This window comes from Xenopus laevis, chromosome 2S (genome assembly GCF_017654675.1).
Source record: "Xenopus laevis strain J_2021 chromosome 2S, Xenopus_laevis_v10.1, whole genome shotgun sequence".
Classification (NCBI taxonomy): Eukaryota; Metazoa; Chordata; class Amphibia; order Anura; family Pipidae; genus Xenopus; species Xenopus laevis.
This window is the reverse complement of record NC_054374.1, coordinates 62,430,566-62,449,536: the sequence shown is the minus strand read 5'-3', so window position 1 is coordinate 62,449,536 and position 18,971 is coordinate 62,430,566. Positions and strand designations below refer to the sequence as shown.

Below are 18,971 nucleotides of genomic sequence, written 5' to 3'. Positions count from 1 at the left end.
ATTTTACAAAATTTGGCAGGTTATGAAAGTTTGAAGATATTTCTCCTCATCTAAACTGTTTTTTATGTCTGAAAATTGTTACAAAGTATCTTATTTGCACCTGTTAGCTGTTCTGTGCTCTCTGCTAAAAGCCAATTAAGTGAGGAACTTTGCTTCTTTTTCTGGCTGTTCAGTGCAGAGAAAATAGGGACTTTCCAGTACAAATGAGGGACTGCAGGTCGAGCTATCAAAAGAGGGACTGTCCCTCCGAAAAAGGGACAGTTGGGAGGTATGCTTTAATGGCATTGTCATTTTTTGGGGGGACCCTCAGCACCAATGGTTTTGTTTAACGTTTGTGTGTGTTTGTGAGGGTGGGTGGGCTGCTTTGATTTTTTTGCCAGGGCTGCTTTTTCCTCCCAGTCCGGCCCTGCTCTGGGGACAAAGGCTAGCAATCTGTTCTGGCAGATTATACACTGAGGAGCTCTATTCTTACGCACACACTCTCTCTCTCTCCCTTTCACACACACTCTCTCTCACACACACACACACACTCTCTCTCACACACACACTCTCTCTCACGCACACTCTCTCTCAAACACACTCTCTCTCACACACACACTCTCTCTCACACACACACACACGCACACACACTCTCTCTCACACATACACACACTCACACTCTCTCACACATACACACACACTCTCTCTCTCAAACACACTCTCTCTCACACATACACACACTCACACAAACACACTCTCTCTCTCTCTCACACACACACACACACACACAGTCTCTCTCACACAAGGCATCATGTGACCAGACTGTAGATCAGGTTTCTTGGGATGAAAAGGAACAATAAAACAAGCACCAGGCAACAGACAAGCTACAACATTATTGGGAGAGAAGCAAAAGTTGCTGCAATATGTTAGATGTTTCAAAAACATTGGGGACTGCTCAGTCTTGCTTGAGAGTACAATTCTAGCGGAGGAGGGGCAATTGCCCCCCTCCTTTTGACACCTACACAGACTAGACACATTCCTTGTCTGCATCATTCATTGCGAGACCTGGGGAACTTCCCTTCTCTTTCCTCTGCTTCACCTGTCGGCTCTTCCCGTAAGAGGCGGGACTAGGAGATGCGCTTTCTAGTTCCGATCACTGCAGCTTTCATGAAAACAGATGCGTGAAGCAGCCAATTAATGGATAGGGGCGTGTCAATACTGAGGTAGGAAGAGTGTGACTCTGTAACAGCAGTTGGCAGAAATTTCCAAGAGAGTGAGAGAAGTAAGAAGTGGGATACACATCACAGCACTCGCGAATAGTCATGGAGCTCAGGGAAGCAGGGCTGCGTCGTCAGGCAGTAAAGAGACACCTGCACAAACACAATCTGAAGCACCGCTATGAGTTCCTGGAGACACTGGGCAAAGGGACTTATGGGAGAGTAAAACGGGCCCGGGACAGTCAGGGCAGAGAGGTGAGACAACGTGGTCATGTGTTGGCTAGTGAGGGAGTGTATGATAATAACGTTGTGTATGTATTTGTATATGATTGTGCAGTAACAGGGGACATTGCTACCTGTAGCCTCTGCACCACTAGATCACTGCACAAAACAGTCTCAGCGACTCCGCATTTGTTCTGCTACAACATGAGAGATGTTATTGTTTGGATTGCACTTTCCATGTTGTAGCTCATTCTCCCTATTGATGGGCAGCTCTGCCCTGGGACTTCAGTCAGTCCTGCTTTGAAAGTATTGCAATAGGTTTCAAATATGTATAAAATCACAGCTGTCCAGCTTTTACACACTCATTCACCCATAATGGGCCTTGGATTTGTTACAGCTGAGATAGTCGCATTAAGTTCTTTTTGCTTCTTATGACCAGCAGTTACGCAGGTTAAAAAAAGTCATAAGGTTGGACTCTTTTTTTCAACCTAACTTACTTACTTACTTACTTAAATCTTTTGAAAAGAGTTTTATATCAGGTGTTAACATTTTGAAGGAAGAAATTCACCATCCTATATTCTATATTATAATATCACTCTCCAACTAAGTGGAGTTGTTGAATGTAGTTCAACTGTAGCCTAGCAAAACAGGTGTCAGATTTTTTTTTTAAACACAATGCACTTGTATTGATTTGGGGGCTCTCTCTCTGTAATCTGTACTTTGGTGGAACATTAGGGCTGCATGCACATCTTACATTAACTGTATGCTGCTTTCTGAGCTGGTAGCATCGGTGTCCGCAATACATTTTCCAGCGGGGGGTAAGTAAGCTGATATCACATAGGGTAGCATCCCACTAAAGGTGGCCATAGACACAAAGATCCGCTCGTTTGGCGACATCGCCAAACAAGCGGATCTTTCCCCGATATGCCATTAACGAGCATGGCTATATCGGGGGTAATCTGAACGTTCGGCCATACGCCCGAACAATCCGATTATGATGCGCAATGGGCTCCGGTGGGATCGGTCGGGTCAAAGTCAAACCTGTTGGGAATTAAATTTACAAACAATTTCTTGGAACTAACTGGAGAAGTCAAGGTGGGGGCAACAGCCCGCTCTTGTCTCCTTCTTTGGACACCCATGACTGTTAGTCATGCCTGCTTTCACGTGCAAATGAAGAGTTGTAGCTCAGCAAGATGAAGGCAGTACTTATCTGCATGTTTGCTGATTTAGGGACCCTCTAGCTATGCTGTGTGCTCTGGAAAGCCTTCCCGCTGACTAGTATCTAAATCGTCGGCGGGATAGCACTCGGATTGCTTCGTTTTCCAAAGTTGCCTCACTAGGAAACTTCGAAAAAATGAAGTGCTCCGAGTGCTATCCCGCTGGCGATTTAGATCCTAGCTGGTGGGGAGGCGGTGCAGGAAGATTAGTCGCCCAAAAAAGAAGAAGCGGTTTGTCGCTGGGCGGCTAATCTCCCCCAGTAGCTTTGTTTGTATAACGGCAGTGGCACATGGTAAGATTTGTCGCCCACAATTTTTTTGACGTGGCTGCGGATGACAAATTTCCTAAAAATGCCTTTCCACTGCCGGTAATTTAAATTGCTGGCGGTATGTTCTGCATATCGCTAATTCCCAGAAGCTTCTTCCGGAGTCAACTTCAAGCAAGTTAGCGAAACATTGGACATACTGTCAGCAATTTCAATTACCGGCAGTGGAGAGCCAATTTTGGGAGATTTGTTGCCCACAGCCTCGTCAAAAAAATCGCAGGCTTCAATCTTGTTTGCCACTACCCTAAAATTTTTTATATAATCTTGAGGCAACAAGAGGTTTGCTGTGCGTGCCCCAGCAGGCCTTGGATATTTGCTATGCCGCTGCCAAAATGTGGTTGTGGTCACAAGAACAATTAATGTATAATGTATGTTATATCCACTTCAATGGTAGATGCATTCGCTGCTACGTCCTGTTAGGCAGTGGTTTCCTACATAAACAACATGTGAAGATCAATGGAGACCAACTGTCTAATCAAAATGTTGTGTGACTGTTCAGGCCAACCAAACTGGAGCAGTCAGATGGCAAAAGGTAATCCACAAATGGCTGGCCAGGGACCTCATGTGTGGATAAACAGACATTTTTTTAACTCAAACCAGAAATTAATAAGAACATAGATCATAATTTCTGTGACCCACACATGGAACTTGTACTAACCCACAAGTAACAAAGCATGGCAGTGGGTAAAACACCCATATAAGGCTGATTGAAGTAAATAACCGGAAAGGTAATTTGGGTGCTTTGTCACCCGTTGGGTAACGTTTCAGAGCACCTTGTGTGTCGTTGCCCTAATGAATTTGCATTCAGTCTATAATAACATGCCTTTATATATAATTATTACATTCAGGTTGCAGCCAATATTGTTTTGGTGGGGTCTTGTGGGTAGTCTCTCAAACTGTGTCTGTGGCATTTTGCTCAGCCTTTTCAAAAAAGGACCAAGGCAAGAATGTTTCAACTGCAGTACTGTATCTGCTTGGAATTCTACTGTAGTTTAGACATGTTTTTGGGCAATCAGGGGTCACAGCTGCTCTGTATGTCTGTTCCCTCCCACTCTTGACAGGATACGGTTGTTTGCACACAGGTGTTAGACAAAGGCTGCTTTGCTTATGTTTCTATTCCTGCTCTTACAGGTAAATGACAATGAATAATGTAACAGGAGCGGTTTGTATGTCTTTGGCTACCTAGGGCTGGCTTAGTTTCCCTACTGTTTAAACAGTCTCAGAGATGGTCACATGGTTACAAGTAGGCACTGTCTCACCACAACATTTTCCCATTATTATTGTTGATATTTTCATTTTAATTATATAGTGCTGAAATGTTCTGCAAAGCTTTAAAGAGATTGTACATAATTCACATCAGTCTGTAACCTTTTTTTCAATACTCCTAACAAAGGCCTTCAGTCTTCCTTTATGTATTAAGACTCAGGGCTCTTATACACAGGCATTTTTTTGTGTTTAATGCTAGTTTGTGATGCATGTTTGAGGGCACGTAAATGTATCGCAACTTGATTCCATTATATTTTTTTGCTCAAGTGAGTTCAGAACTGCATTGTATTGCCCCCTTTGGATTGTGCCTTTGGAATTTGGCATCAACATTAAATGCAGAAAAATTAGCTTTGCTAAGTTTTTTTTTTTACTCACAGTATTTGGCTAGGGCCAAATGATATTGATTCTCCACAGGCAAAGAATCTGCTGCCTGGCTCTCTTTCTTTAGGTAGGGCAGATTTCTAAATGAAATGCAAAATGTCACGTTTTGGCGTTGAAATCTGCCGCGTCTGCACCCAAGCTGAGTCATTGCTTCCAGGTGCAGGCAGGAGCAGCGGGGGAGCGGATTCTCAGTCTGCGTTTCTCTGCAGACCTAGGTCTGAAATTGTCTGGCCCTAGCCTAAATGTTTACTCCCTTGGGTAGAGACTACAGGGCTGAGTGAAATCAGGGTAGCTTTGCTATCCATTCAGACGAATGTTAAAGTTGGTTCGCTGCAGCAGCTGTATATTAGGGTAGGACTCCACAGACGATTTCCGCACGATCGATTTCCGAAGTAATAGCATTGTTGGATGGTGTTGCAGCTTTGATCCGACGGGACACGACTGTCTGATTCAGACGCTGCACGCTGCGTTCATATGGGGCTACCAAATAGCAATTACAGCACTTATTTAGCACACCTTTTTCATGCTTTTGTTGTTCCCCAACTCTTTTTTTATACATTTGAACGTGACTCACGTTCAAAGGTTGGGGACCCTTGTTCTATATAGTAGTGTCTAGCCTTTGTTCCTTGGCAATTCCCTCGCTCCCTGCCCTTGAGACTTCTTGGCAGGTGCGTTGTTATTATTGCTTTCTTATATATGTAAAACTTAACTTCCTTGAACAACAGTTAACATGAGAGTAGTTGAGCAATACAGGGATTTGCATACACAAGCTGAAAATACAATAGATGTAATTTGCATACTGAAGGAAAAACTGGTAACTGCAGCAGTTTAAGACAGTAGGTAGCAATTAGTCTGTTTCTGATAGCACCTATTGCAGCCGGTGATATGTGTATTGAAGTAATTCAGACAAGGAAGCCTAGTAATGTAACTAAGAGCTGGATTAGTGAACGTTTCTGTAGTCCTATAAAACAGGTAGTGCCAGTTGACATGACTGAATTTAATTAAAGGGCACCTGTTGGGCTAAAATGTTATCCCCAACCAAAGGTGCAGGCTAATAGAGCCTTCACTCCGGTTGGGTTTACAGTCGTTTTTTTTTTTTAAAAAATGGCCCCCCACCAGCGCTAGGACACTTGCACTGGAAAAGAACTCCCGTTGCGAGCGGCCATGTCAGTCATAGTGCATGCGCAAATGCACTTCTGACATCATGCATATAATGAGCAGATTCTGGCACTCGCTCATTATGCACATGTGTGTGTCCCAACATGGACGCTAGTACCAGAAGCTCCCTCCTGTTTGCGAGTGTACTAGCACTGGTGGGGGGCAATTTTTTTTTTAAAAAAAACTACTGTTACCCCCAACTGGAGCCTTTGGTTGGGTATAACATTTGCCCAATAGGTCCCCTTTAAGAACTGAAGGAAACTTCACCCTGATCCCACAATAGCCAATAGTGCTAACAACTTCAGACCATGGTCTATAACCCTGCTGTCCAATCTCTGCAGTTATTTGAGAGAGGCATAAATATACAGAACCAGGTTATACTGAAGTGATCATTGCAGTAGACCATATTTTTTTGACTGGTTTATATATTCCATGACTATATTACTGGTTCATCAGCTCAGAGCACCCACTGTTGGTATTCGATTACACTCCATACCACATTCCATGCATGTATTTCTCTTTACAAGATAAAACAGCAACACAAACTGCAGTAACAAACGGTATAATGCAAAACACGATTTATCACAAAGTCCGAGTTCATTCACGTAGAACACTTAATTATGGCAGCAAATGTAGGATACTGTACAATATAAAAAAACGGTGAACCAAAATAATTCAGAAGATTCCTTTCCTGAATCTTTTAAGTAACACTGATTGCAAATAGGGTTAGGAATAATAATCTGTCCATGTATTTCATTGTGATTGTAGAGTGTAGTTTAGGGTTGGAATTCCTCTTAGCATCTGCTTGCCTGTTGCACGGTTACCCACAATAACCAGCCACCTAGCATACATTTTCCCTGGTCAGTAATCTCTAGATAAAAGCTTTGGCTTCCTTTTATAAAGCACATTCCAGTCTGTCTCTTGGTCTACGATCACACACTCTGTGCTCCTAATGCACTCGCTGACACATGGGGTGATATTCACACTTTGTCTCACTTAAGACTCATTGTCCTGTTGCTGAATTTCACTTGGAGAGAGGCTGAGGGGGAAAATGTCTCAGAAATAGTTATGTTAAACAGGTTCTTTATGCAGTGTGTCCTTATAGATTGTTTTCCGCGCTTAAAAAGAGCATTGTGCAAGTATCAAAGTTTGCTGTCATCTCAGGGGGAAAAAAAACATTTTGTAGTGTCATTTTGTGGCAATACTTAGTACAGGTATGTGACCTGTTATACATATCTTTCCATAATTTGGTTACTCATACTCATTACTAAAAAAATCACGTAAACGTTAAACAGATTCAATAAGCTGTTTTTGCTTCCATTAAGGATTAATTACATCTTCGTTTGGGTCAAGTACAATATACTGTTTTATTATTACAGAGAAAACGGAAATAATTTTTAAAAAATTTGATTATATAGATAAAATGAAGTCTATGGGCGAGAGCCTTTCCGTAATTCAGAGCTTTCTGGATAATGGGTTTAGGGATAACGGATCCCATACCTCTACTAATGTACTGCCGTGGTGTCGGGAAGGAAGGAATTTGACTTTTTTTTTTTTTTTTACATAATACACCTTAGATAGTATGCAAAACCTTTAAGTTCATTTTTAAAGCTTTGTTTTTTTTTTTATTGAATTCATTTAATACCCAGAGATAAAAGAGAAATACTTGTAATTTTGCTTATGGTGTGACTTCTTTATGTCTCATTATTACTTTTGTGGAAAATCTCCCTTTGCTTGTGTGTTGTATGTAAATAGTGACACATTCCTGTCCCGTTGGGATTAGGTCAGCTCCAGCCCTTTTGTAGAGCGTGGGTGGACTTGCAGTGTTAAAAATAGCAGTAGAATTATCTCTATTCATGTTTTCCCTGGGCGCTTTTTCCTTTTGATTAGTGCTTGATTTTAAAAGAATAGCTGATGACTTCAGTGATCCTGTGAACCAATAAGAACTTGGGTAGTGTCTGACGACAGATGCTGGAGTGGGGGGGAAGTGCGTTACAATTCTCTGTCTGCACAACAGTTAAACTTCACTGATCTCAAATAATGATGACTGGAAAAATACAATTCAAGCTCACTTAAAAAAAAAAAGTTTAAAAATAAGCTGGGGAGTTTTTACTTTTAATACACAAGAGATAAATAACCCTTGGAAGCAATGCGTGAGCTCAGCTGTAGTTTCTATTAGCGTGCCAAATAGAAACCATTTTAGTAAAGTGGTAAGAAAAATACAGCACGTATCACCTTTTCTTACAGCTACTCCACAAACAAATAGTACAAATAGCAACACTGGAGTGTTTGGCCCTAGTTCAATAATGACTTTGCATACTCAACCTGCATATGTGTTGGTGCAAGTATTTGTGTATAATATAACACAAATATAAGTTTGAAACTCAACTCAATAGTTTAATGTGTGTTTGTATAAGTATTAATAAATGCTGCCCTCAAAGGACTTAAAATATATAAAAAAAATGTTTATTAAGTCAAGGTTTTTGTCCTCCCTAGGACCTTTCTCAAGACAAGTGGTCCCAGGGAGGACAGAAACAGAGTTATATAGAGTTAGGAAATAACAAATACTTACAGGAAAAAATGTAAATGTTGAGGGTAAAAAGCCGAAAGTATTTTTGAAAGAGTAAACATGGGTGTGTGTCATATTTATTTATAGTATTGTGAAAATTAATATTTAGGATTTCACACCAGTTTCTCCACAGAACTATAAAGGTCACTAAACATGAGGGAAAAGTTTATATAAATAAAAAAAAAAAATACATTGCACCGTGACCTCTTGAATGTGAATGGAAATGTGTAATAGCTTATTCCTTTTGGCGGTGGTGTCTCATTCCCCCCTCCTACCCACCTGTAATAACAAAGGCAACTGTTGTTCTTGCTCACAGACACATACCTGGCGTTCTGTGACATCATTGGGGTAACCCCCTGCTAAGAGAGGATAGAATTCCCTTTTTGGCAGGAAACTTTATAATTCTGTATTCCCCTTTATCTGCTTTAATTATTTCTGCATTCCTGGCCCTGATTGTCTATATAATAGTAATTCCTAACAATTTTTTTGTTTTCCCCAGTCAGGAATTTAGGGACTTTCACACCGTGCTGGTCTGCAAGGTTCCCTCACATAATAGCCCCACACAAAAGATTTTACAAAGCCCGATTTACTGAAAAAAGTTTCAGTCAAGTAAAAAAGACCCTTAGGAATTCCCACTGTCAGATTCTGCTTCATAGATTTGTTTAAATGTTCGGTATCTATTTCCCTCAAAAAGAAACTGATGTGCTGTTTGATGCTTGACAACACATTTCAGATACAGTAGAACCCCCATTTTAAATCCCCTGATTTTAAATTTTCCCTGGATTTTACATCATTTTTTTCTGGTCCCCTTGAAAACTTAAATGGGGGTTCTACTGTACTCTAAAAAGACCAGCAATGCAGAGACATCTTGTGGAAAATCCAAATAGGACTCTCTAGTAGCAAAGGGAAGCAGGAGCTGTGGGGACAGAAACAGTTCAGAAAGCAAATAGTGCTGAATGTGGAGTAAGGGACCTGGGCAGAAGACAAAAAGCAGCAAAGGGAAGAGACAGATGTTGCAGAAGGAGGGAGAGTGTACGATGCCTTTCCTTCTCTTCTCTTTTCCTTCTTTAATCTGTACGTTATTAATACCTTTTATATACTGTATAATCTGTTTTGGTGAACCTGTATTTTCAATACAATTCAAACACTCTGTTATGTATTATTCCTTTAATATAACATGCTTCCTTCTGTTTGTAAAACAGGTGGCTATAAAATCAATACGTAAGGATCGGATAAAAGATGAACAGGATATGCTGCACATCCGAAGGGAGACAGAAATAATGAGTTCCATTTGCCACCCCAATATCATATCCGTATATGAAGGTGAGAGAGACTGGGCACAATAACCCATCTTCTGCTTCATAGCATGCAAGATTTACTTTGGTTACACATCAGTTGCTTCTTTAGAATCTCTAGTCTGAAACTTTAGAATGGCAGTTTTCAGGTTTATGACAGGAAATAATTTTTTTATGGAGAACAAGCAATCCACTTTTATGAAGTGAAACGTTAGAGCTAGTTTCTATTTTCCTGTCGTCAGTACCAGGCTGGGTGAAAGTGCTGGATGTATAAAGGACAGAGAGCATCTGCTTATCAGGGCCACTGCGACAAGATAACAGAAGCATATAGTGCTATAAAAGTCAGAGCACACAAAGTCATGCCTTTTCTAGGTGCATCCTGCAATAAAACAAGTGCAAGCTGCTATTTACTAGGGTTCTTCCTACTGAGGTGTCTGCTGGCTTTTTGGGCCCATATCTAAAGGCAGTTCTGCTTGTTCATAGGAAAAGGCTTAATGTATGACTGAGAGCAAGCAAGCAAGCCAAGCTTTTATTCTGTATATTAGGTGGAATAATACATATTTACTCATAGTTTTAAATGCATAAATGAAGTAGCAATTTCAGCAGACCCTTGGCAAATTTTCTTTTGTCACTTTTAGTAATGAATAAGATTGGAGAAGTCCTCTTACTCTGTACTGTTCCTTTCCCTTTGGGGGGGCTCATGTGAGCTTTTATTTTCTACGCTTTACATACTAAGTTTTCTATACTAGTGTTTCTCTTCTAGTCTATTATATCTGAGTTGCCAATATTATTGTGTGTGCATAATTCTATATTTACCTGCTTAAATTACTAATTTTAACCTCACCCTTATTTTCTTTTTATTCCCTATAATCTTCTCTTTGGTCTTTTGTTGTGCTCTGTGTCCTCCTCCTGCCTTGCAGTTTTTGCTCCCTTTTCTCTATCTGAAAATTATCTATATTGTATAAACCTGCCACTCTCTGTTCAATTGCAGTGTTTGAGAACAGCAGTAAAATAGTAATTGTGATGGAATATGCCAGTCAAGGTGATCTGTATGACTATATCAGTGAAAAGCAGCGACTTAGTGACCTTGAAGCAAGGAGATTCTTCAGACAGATTGTGTCGGCTGTGCAGTGCTGTCATGCAGTAAGTACCTGCTAATTGGAACTGAAGTGGCCATTTCATGTTGGCAGCAGGGGGCAACCTAAAATCAGGGCAGATGTATGAATTGGTCCAACAAATTTTAAAACCATAGAGAATCAGGACTGGTGAATCTAGGAGTCACACTACAGACATGGACCTTTTACATATTGATTCTGTACATATGGATTCTTGATGTATTTTATGTAGTATAAATTTATTTTATCACTATGTCTTCACAGAATGGGATTGTGCATCGTGACCTCAAGCTGGAAAATATCCTTCTCGATGAGAATAAAAATGTAAAGGTAAGTTAAGAATTATAGTGACGTGATTCCACAGGTCCTACTTTTGTTTGTATTTATAGCATTGTGTTGCTCAATGAAAACCACCACATTTTTACAGCTGTTTAAATGTATTGTGATGGAAAACAGACTTTTTATTCTCTACAGAGAACTTTGGAATTCCTCATGTTACATACATTCCCTTACTATCTTTTGGTTCAGTCAAATGCAGATAGCAGCTAAGGTCAGAGAAACTGCTGCACTGTTTATAAGATGCTTTTAGAAGTGAAATAGCAAAGGCAGCAGTATTAAATGTTTGACAGAACTCCATGAAGCTTTGTACTGATTTTAATTGTACATTCATGTATTTTGTGAAACACATGGAGCTAAGTCTTCAGTGAGTGTAGATCAATTTTAAGCTATTTCAGTCTGAGTTAAAGCTCCATGTGTGTGTCTTGTGACTGCCTTTCACTAAGTTGCCAGCTTGTCAAAAGGGGATAAGGCAGCAAATATGTACAGTTCCCTGCCTTATTCAATTATCTTTCGTGTGTAACCTCACCTTAGGGCAGAGACACATGCTGCTATTTCGGAAGATTAGTCGCCCAGCGACAAATTGCTTCTTCTTCGGGCGACTAAGTTCCCCGAACTGCCTTCCCAATGGCTAGAATGTAAATTCGCCATGTGGATAGCACTCGGAACTCTTCATTTTCCAAAGTCGCCGAAGTTGCCTCATGAGGAAACTTCGGGCGACTTCGGCAAGCTGAAGCAATTTGAGTGCCATCCTGCCGGCGATTTAAATTCTAGCCAGTGGGAAGGCAGTTCAGGGAGATAAGTTGCCCAAAGAAGAATTGATTTGTCACTGGGTGACTAATCTCTCAAAATAGCAGCTATGTCTCTGCCCTTATGTTGTCTGGAAGGCTTTGTTGCTGTGAAGAAGAGTGTAAATCATTATTTTCCTATAGTGTTGGAGTCTACAGGCTGGGGGTTGGTGTGGAATTCATGTATCATGTGCAAGGGGCAAAACACCTTATAATTAGGATTCAGGCTTCCTTTTTACTCTGCCTTTCATCACCCTGAATTGAAAAATACTATGGTCCATGATTCTTGAACCGAGAAAGCAATTTGTTGTCTCTCTGAGGTTCTTTGCTATTCATTTTCCTTTTTTCTTGAGATCAGTCTCGTTGCTAGGTACCCTTGTCCTCGAGTACAACTGTATTATACTGGGCAACCATACTGGTGAAACATATTCTGTTGAACTTTCTTTATAACAGGGCTCATTTAAAGTCCTATCACTTAGTACTCTGTTTTTCTGTCGTTGGTGGACTTTACTCTCTTCCTGGATATTTATTTAAATATTGTACGCTGGCATGGTTCCAGCTTCTCTGAGCAAACAAAGCTGTGAGGGAAATAACACACTATGTTTAATATCAGTTTTTCACACATTATCCTGTAGTTCCTGCCCCCACCTTGGCCAGTTCTGTGTACAAGTTTAATTTAGCCTTTTTTATGCTGGACATATTTGCTTCATTAACCCATTTTCAAATTGTGTGTTAATATTTATCTTGATGAACACTTTTTTTTTTTTCTTTTAGATTGCTGACTTTGGGTTGTCAAACATTTACAACACTGAAAGTTATCTACAAACATACTGTGGCAGTCCTTTGTATGCATCCCCTGAAATAGTTAATGGCAGACCGTACATTGGACCTGAGGTGAGATCTTGCAGTGCTCAGCTTATAGCTTTTACATTAACATCTGAAATACACTAAAATATGCCACAGAAATACATTATTTTAACTTTGATTTTGTAGAACAGATATTCGTAAACATCCGAAATGAAGTAACAAAAAACTGTATCAAATAGAATGATACAAAATAAGACTAATGTGTCAAATGCTACTATTGTATGAAAATATCCACATACCTGGTTCTCCCATGGATAAAATAGAAGCAATGTATATATGTACAATAATCTGTGCTCAAAATAAGATAAAAAACTTTACAGCTATATGGTATACGGTATATTACGGACGCTGCTGCAGCGATGTGTATACCATATGTCTGTCTTGATAAAAGTCTTAGAAGGAGACTGAAACATTGGCCTGTCTTTAACGAGATAAATAAAATGTATTTTTAAATATTTTATCAAAAATCCTGATTGTGCACCTATTATTTCGTTTATTAAGTAATACAGCTCAATATGGTAGCACCTGGGTCTTGTCTAGTGAATGGTATCTGGAAGGTTTAAGGTGTGTGTGTGTCAAACGTCCAACTACCCTTACAATTGTGATACTGAATGGCTGCAACTTATTAAAAGATACACTTTTATATACATAAATCAAAGATCGTATTCTAGGGTACATAAATGTAACATTTGACACTCTCATGATACCATTGTTTATAATGTTCATGTTGCAGGTGGACAGCTGGTCCCTTGGTGTTCTGCTCTACATCTTGGTTCATGGCTGCATGCCATTTGATGGGCAAGACTACAAGAAACTGGTATCTCAGATCAGCAGTGGAGCATATAAGGAGCCTACACACCCTTCTGGTAAGTTTTTGCTACAGGTATGGGATCTTTTATCTAGAATGCTCTGAATAACGGAAAAGCCATCTTCCATAGACTGTTATAATCAAATAATCCAAATTCTTACAAATTTTTATTTCCTTTTTCTCTTTTTTTAATAATAAAACAGTACCTTGTACTTGATTCAAAGATATAATTCATCCTTATTGGAAACAATACCTGCTTATTGTGTTTATTTAATATTTAAATGATTTTCTAGTAGAATTAAAGGGGTTGTTCACCTTTGAGGTAACTTTTAGTATGAGGTAGAGAGTGATATTCTGCAACAATTTGCAATTGGTTTTTATTATTTGTGGGTTTTGAGTTATTTAGCTTTTTATTCAGCAGCTCTCTAGTTTGCAGTTTAAGCAATATAGTTGCTAGGGACCCTAGCAATCATGCATTGATTTGAATAAGAGGCTGGAATATTAATAGGAGAGGGCATGAATAGAAAGATAAGTAATAAAAAGTAGCAATAACAATAAATTTGTAACCTTACAGAGCATTTGTTTTTTAAATGGGGTCAGTGACCCCCATTTGAAAGCTTTATAGAGTCAAAAGAAAGAAGCAAATAATTTGAAAAACTATAGAAAATCAACAATGAAGACCTATTGGGAAATTGCTTTGAATTGGCCATTCTATAACATACTACAAGTTAACTTTAAGGTGAACCACCCCTTTAAGGTATGAAGATCCAAATTATGGAAAGATATGTTATCCAGAAAATGGCAGGTCCCGAGCATTCTGGATAACAGGTCCCATACTTGTATTACTATGTCTCATCAAACACATCTCACAGTATTGTGAAATGTATGTGCTGTAATTAACATTTCTTACTTCCTGATTTCAGTTTCTGATTTTTTTGTTCTTTCTATACAGATGCCTGTGGACTCATACGTTGGTTACTTATGGTAAACCCAGAACGCAGAGCCACTCTTGCAGATGTTGCTTCTCACTGGTGGGTTAATTGGGGATACACACAGCCACTAGCTGAACAAGAGCCTTGCAAGGACACAGAATCCCCGTTCTCTATTGTGGGGGGCTGGCTACGGAGATCCTCTCGTCCCCTTTGGGACAATAATTCCAAGATGAGATGTTTTTTACGGCAGCATTTGCCAGGAGGAACGATCACTAGACAGAGGTCCCTCAAACGTTCCAAAAAGGAAAATAACATGAACCAAGGTGTAGTAACACAGACACCACAAGAAAAAGTTCCCACTGTACAACCAGCTCCCAAAAAGGGAATCTTGAAAAAGACTCCGCAGAGAGAATCTGGTTATTACTCCTCTCCAGAGCACAATGAGGATCAAACTCAAACACAGAACAATGAGCTACCACCATCACCACTGACTTCTTCCCCTTCAGAGATTCAAACTTGTCATACTGATAGCAATATATGTGATGAACCTGCCCCTAATGCAGGTAGAAAGGGCATTCTCAAACGAAATGGTAAGTTTTCCTCTCCTTGGGCAGCTCCTCATTTAACGTTTGGAGCTTTAGACTGCCCTTTAAATGAAGAAAACATGCATGGTGGCTTTCTGCCACGGGATAGAACATCCTCTTCGATCAGTCAAGAAAGTATTCTATCAACTGAATCTTTTGAACTACTGGATTTTCCTGGGAAGTATAGGGAGCGAGCCCGGGGCAAGACCCGCCTTATGCGTAACAGCCTCTCAGCAGAAGACCTCTTGCAGCTGAATGAGGGGAATAAGCAGGACATCACCCAACTACGGAATATGGCATGCTATAGGACTCGTGTTGCCGAAAGTTGCCTCTCACTTGGGGCAGGAGAAGAGGAAGTTTTGCAAGTGTACAGAAGTGCAGTGCTTATTGGGCAAGAATTAAGATGAGCAACCAGTGTCTCCTCTATACAGCTACAAAGGTTGATTAATGGGTGAGCCATAAAACGAGAGACACATGGACAAATGTATTTTGCAAAGTTATAGAGTGGAAGGCCATGCAGTTAGGCACATGTTCTTCCCTAGATGCATTTGTAAACTAGTGTATTGTATGGGTCTAGTGAGAGATGTGTTTCTAAGCACCATAAACACTTTGTAAAAGTGATAACCCGGTACAGTTATGCTGTACAGGGTTTTCAATCCAAAGCAACAATACCTACATTGTGTAGGTCATAGAAGGTGTTGTTCATCAATGCTGATACTACCTTTTTAGTAGAGTGTCCAAACTATGATCAGATTAATGTCAGTATCTTATATTATATCCTAGTGCTCTAACAACAGACACTCTTAACAGTCCATAATGGATGTACTAGAAGCACAATTCTTGCACTTTTTGTAACACAACTTCACACACCCATTTCCAGTGAAAATGAGTGAACTTTTGAAAAATTACATTTATCAGTGGAGATGTTCATTATAGATGCTTGTCATGGTAACCTTATCTTGATGATGATGACGATGATATATTTAGAACTATAAAAGAATGCATCTGTCTAAGCTCCCACTCATGTATAAATATATCTAGGAAGGAAAAAGAAATATATTCTTTACTATTTTAAAAGAAAATCTTAGAACACCATCTGTTTAATAATAGAGTATATGATTCATTTAAGATCTTAATTTTAACAAAATAATGATTTCTATACAAATATATGGGCACCCCATTAGTCATTTAATTTTTTTTTAAACCACAACAGTGTTTTTTATGACATTATAAAAAGCAGCAATGCTCAACCTGTGCCCCTTGAATAGTAGAAGTACCCAGAAACACTTGAGATTTCTGAGTTTGGAAATCTGGTATTCTGCTATGTACAGATAAACAACTGGAATGCTGCAGGCTTGAGCTTCTTATTTTGCAGGGAACCAAGAAATGCTGCAAAAAATTAGGTAAAAAGTAGAGATCTGTATCTTGTGAAGGTTACTTGCATTTGGACCTGAGCAACAGCAGTATTACCACGCGGTGATATTGACATAAAGTGACTAAAGTAGAAGTATTCGTTCCAGCTACAAGCGGCTTATGTTTAACATTTAGGTTCTACTTTTGTAAATGGAGTGATGCAAAAATGTCTGTATGTGTATTGTATACTCAAGTCTGCTGATCACAGAATTGCACATTGTCCATGGACTCTTCTTTTTAAGGGAACCAACTTTTAATGTCAATCCAGGAATGTAATTGATTAGAGTGAGAGAAGCTGTACTTTTAGAATTCTTTATTTAAAATTTAAATATTTATTTCTTTTTTTTTATTAGAAATTTGTTTCCAGCGAGTTTCATATCCTTAAAACACAACTTTGTGGGTGCATTCACATTTTTTTATTTACATATATTTTAGGCTGAGCAAACTTTATCAGATTGTGAACTTTTTCATAGTTAGTGGGTACAGTATGCCCCTGCTGCCAAATACCTGAAGTGGGGGGGGGGATGCAACCATTGAAATGCGATGTTTTGTATCCATGATGCTAAAATATGGTCCATTCATTTTCAGCAGATTAAAACAATGGTTTAAAAACTGGAACTTGTGTGTGTATGCGTCTGTCACGTCACAGCTCTTGGGAGTTGCAGATTTGAATTTTTATTATCATATTAATGTTGCAGGTTAATTTTGTCCTATACATTTCAACCTAAGTAGCACATCATCTTACTGTTCAGAATTCTGTTCTTTATAACTATGTTGTGTTAACACAGAAAACCTTGTCCACTTGATTAATGAAGTGGCAGTTATTTTACCTTTCAGTGTAGTTTCAACATTTGCATTCTCATTTCTTGTTTTTTTTCTTAAAGGGCAAGTCAACCCCACAATAAAAAAAAATGCATAATAAAGGAAAACCTAATTCTAAGCAACTTTCCACTATACATGATTAAAATATTTTCAGTGCTCTCAAAGTTATTTGTAAAAACAATTGCTATAGAAAGCAGTATTTACTTAACCCCTGGTTGTAACTTTTAAAACAATGTTACAAAAGTCTTAGTTCCCCAACAAAGCCAGGTCTGTTAATCAGCTGCCTTGTCTTACATTGTATCAACAGTCTGAGCCACCAGGACAAAGAATAGAAAGGGACAGAAAGACAATGCTTTTTAATAGCAATACATATACAAATAACTTAAAAGCCGTATAAAATGTATAATGAATGTACATTGTAAAGTTGCTTAGAATTATGTTTTCTTTTATTAGGCAATTTTTTATTTTAAGGGTTGACTTGCCCTTTAACAAAACCCTAAAAAACATTACTTCCTTCCTTTCTTGTAATTGTAAAGGTCCCCAGGTAATTGCTTGCTTTTATTATATAGAACCATAAGAAGTAGCTGTATAGCCAAGGCTACATTTTTCTTTCCATGAGCACACAGTTCTGCAAACATTCCATTTCACCTTCTTTCCTGTGATCTGAATGTGTCTGTGTGATTTTATATACAGTATAAACTGTGCTGCAGCACTGACTGTATATTCCATAGGTCTTTAACACAATACAACTGTATGGGGCATTTTATCCTTTTTTAAATTTTTTTTTGAGGAACTCCTATCTACTCTATTGCACTTCGCCTGGTCTGAGGTGACGAAGGAAAGTCTTGCATAAGAGGTAACGTTCATTAAAATCCGCATCTTAGTGAATTTGCGTAGTTACATCCATTCGCCAGAGCGAAACTTCGCCTGGCGTTAGAGCGCGAAGTAGCGCTAGAGTCTTATCTCCTTCGCTAGCGATAGTCGCTTCGCCCTTTAGTAAATTTGCCCCTATGTGTGTTCATAAGTAACTATGTTTGTTGTACTTAAAGAAACTCAAGTTTGGGACAAACTTCTGCAGTTTAGAAAATCCTGTGTAATTTCAAGCAGAATCGTCATTTTTTTCCCACAATGCTGCGTTTTTGCCAACGCAATTAAACATGCATTAGGCTGCAAATTGATTGCAAATCTGCCTGGCATAATTTCCAGTATTTGCTGTGCGAGTGATGAGTATGAGCCATATTCCTTCAGGGTAACTCAACTACATTGACTGACACGGTGCTGAGGGGACTCTGGATCTACCACCTGGTCTGTAAGTGGCGATAGTTCCCGGGCTCACCTGCACTCAATTTGGAAAAGAAGGCAGCAAGGACTGAGCAGCACTGAAACTATAGAGAAGTGCTAAGAGCACATTTTGACACATACATTTTAATATAAGTGGTTTTACGCACAACTCACTACGGGGGAAAACTTTGCTGGACTTGCGGAAATAAATTATACTGTCTTTTAGATAAAGAGACTGAGGTTTTTTTTAGTTATATAAGTAAACATGAAGGTAAGCCATCCCTTTAAAGGAGATATTTTAGATTTTCCCAAAGACCTCCTTCTGTGACTAATTTCTGTGACTTGAAAATTGGTGTCTTAAACTTTTAAAACCCAACTAAACTCATGCCGATACA

General features: G+C 39.2%; 1 protein-coding gene across 2 annotated transcripts; it reads left to right on the top strand.

Moving 5' to 3' along the window:
- The first annotated feature begins 1,020 nt into the window (after positions 1 to 1,020).
- nuak2.S (NUAK family, SNF1-like kinase, 2 S homeolog) lies at positions 1,021 to 17,088 on the top strand. 2 transcript variants are annotated; one of them, XM_018248426.2, is made up of 7 exons: positions 1,021 to 1,202; positions 9,538 to 9,658; positions 10,622 to 10,773; positions 11,010 to 11,075; positions 12,644 to 12,763; positions 13,470 to 13,602; positions 14,497 to 17,088. In XM_018248426.2, exons 2-7 carry the CDS (start codon positions 9,586 to 9,588, stop codon positions 15,465 to 15,467), a joined length of 1,515 nt encoding a protein of 504 aa, XP_018103915.1. In that variant the 5' UTR covers positions 1,021 to 1,202; positions 9,538 to 9,585; the 3' UTR covers positions 15,468 to 17,088.
- The last annotated feature ends 1,883 nt before the right edge of the window (positions 17,089 to 18,971 follow it).

Bases quoted from the DNA above. Each gene is read 5' to 3' on its own strand.
- nuak2.S (XM_018248426.2), top strand. From the start codon at position 9,586: ATGCTGCACATCCGAAGGGAGACAGAAATAATGAGTTCCATTTGCCAC. The intron at 9,659-10,621 runs GTGAGAGAGACT...GTTCAATTGCAG, and splicing joins TATCATATCCGTATATGAAG to TGTTTGAGAACAGCAGTAAA. The intron at 10,774-11,009 runs GTAAGTACCTGC...ATGTCTTCACAG, and splicing joins CTGTGCAGTGCTGTCATGCA to AATGGGATTGTGCATCGTGA.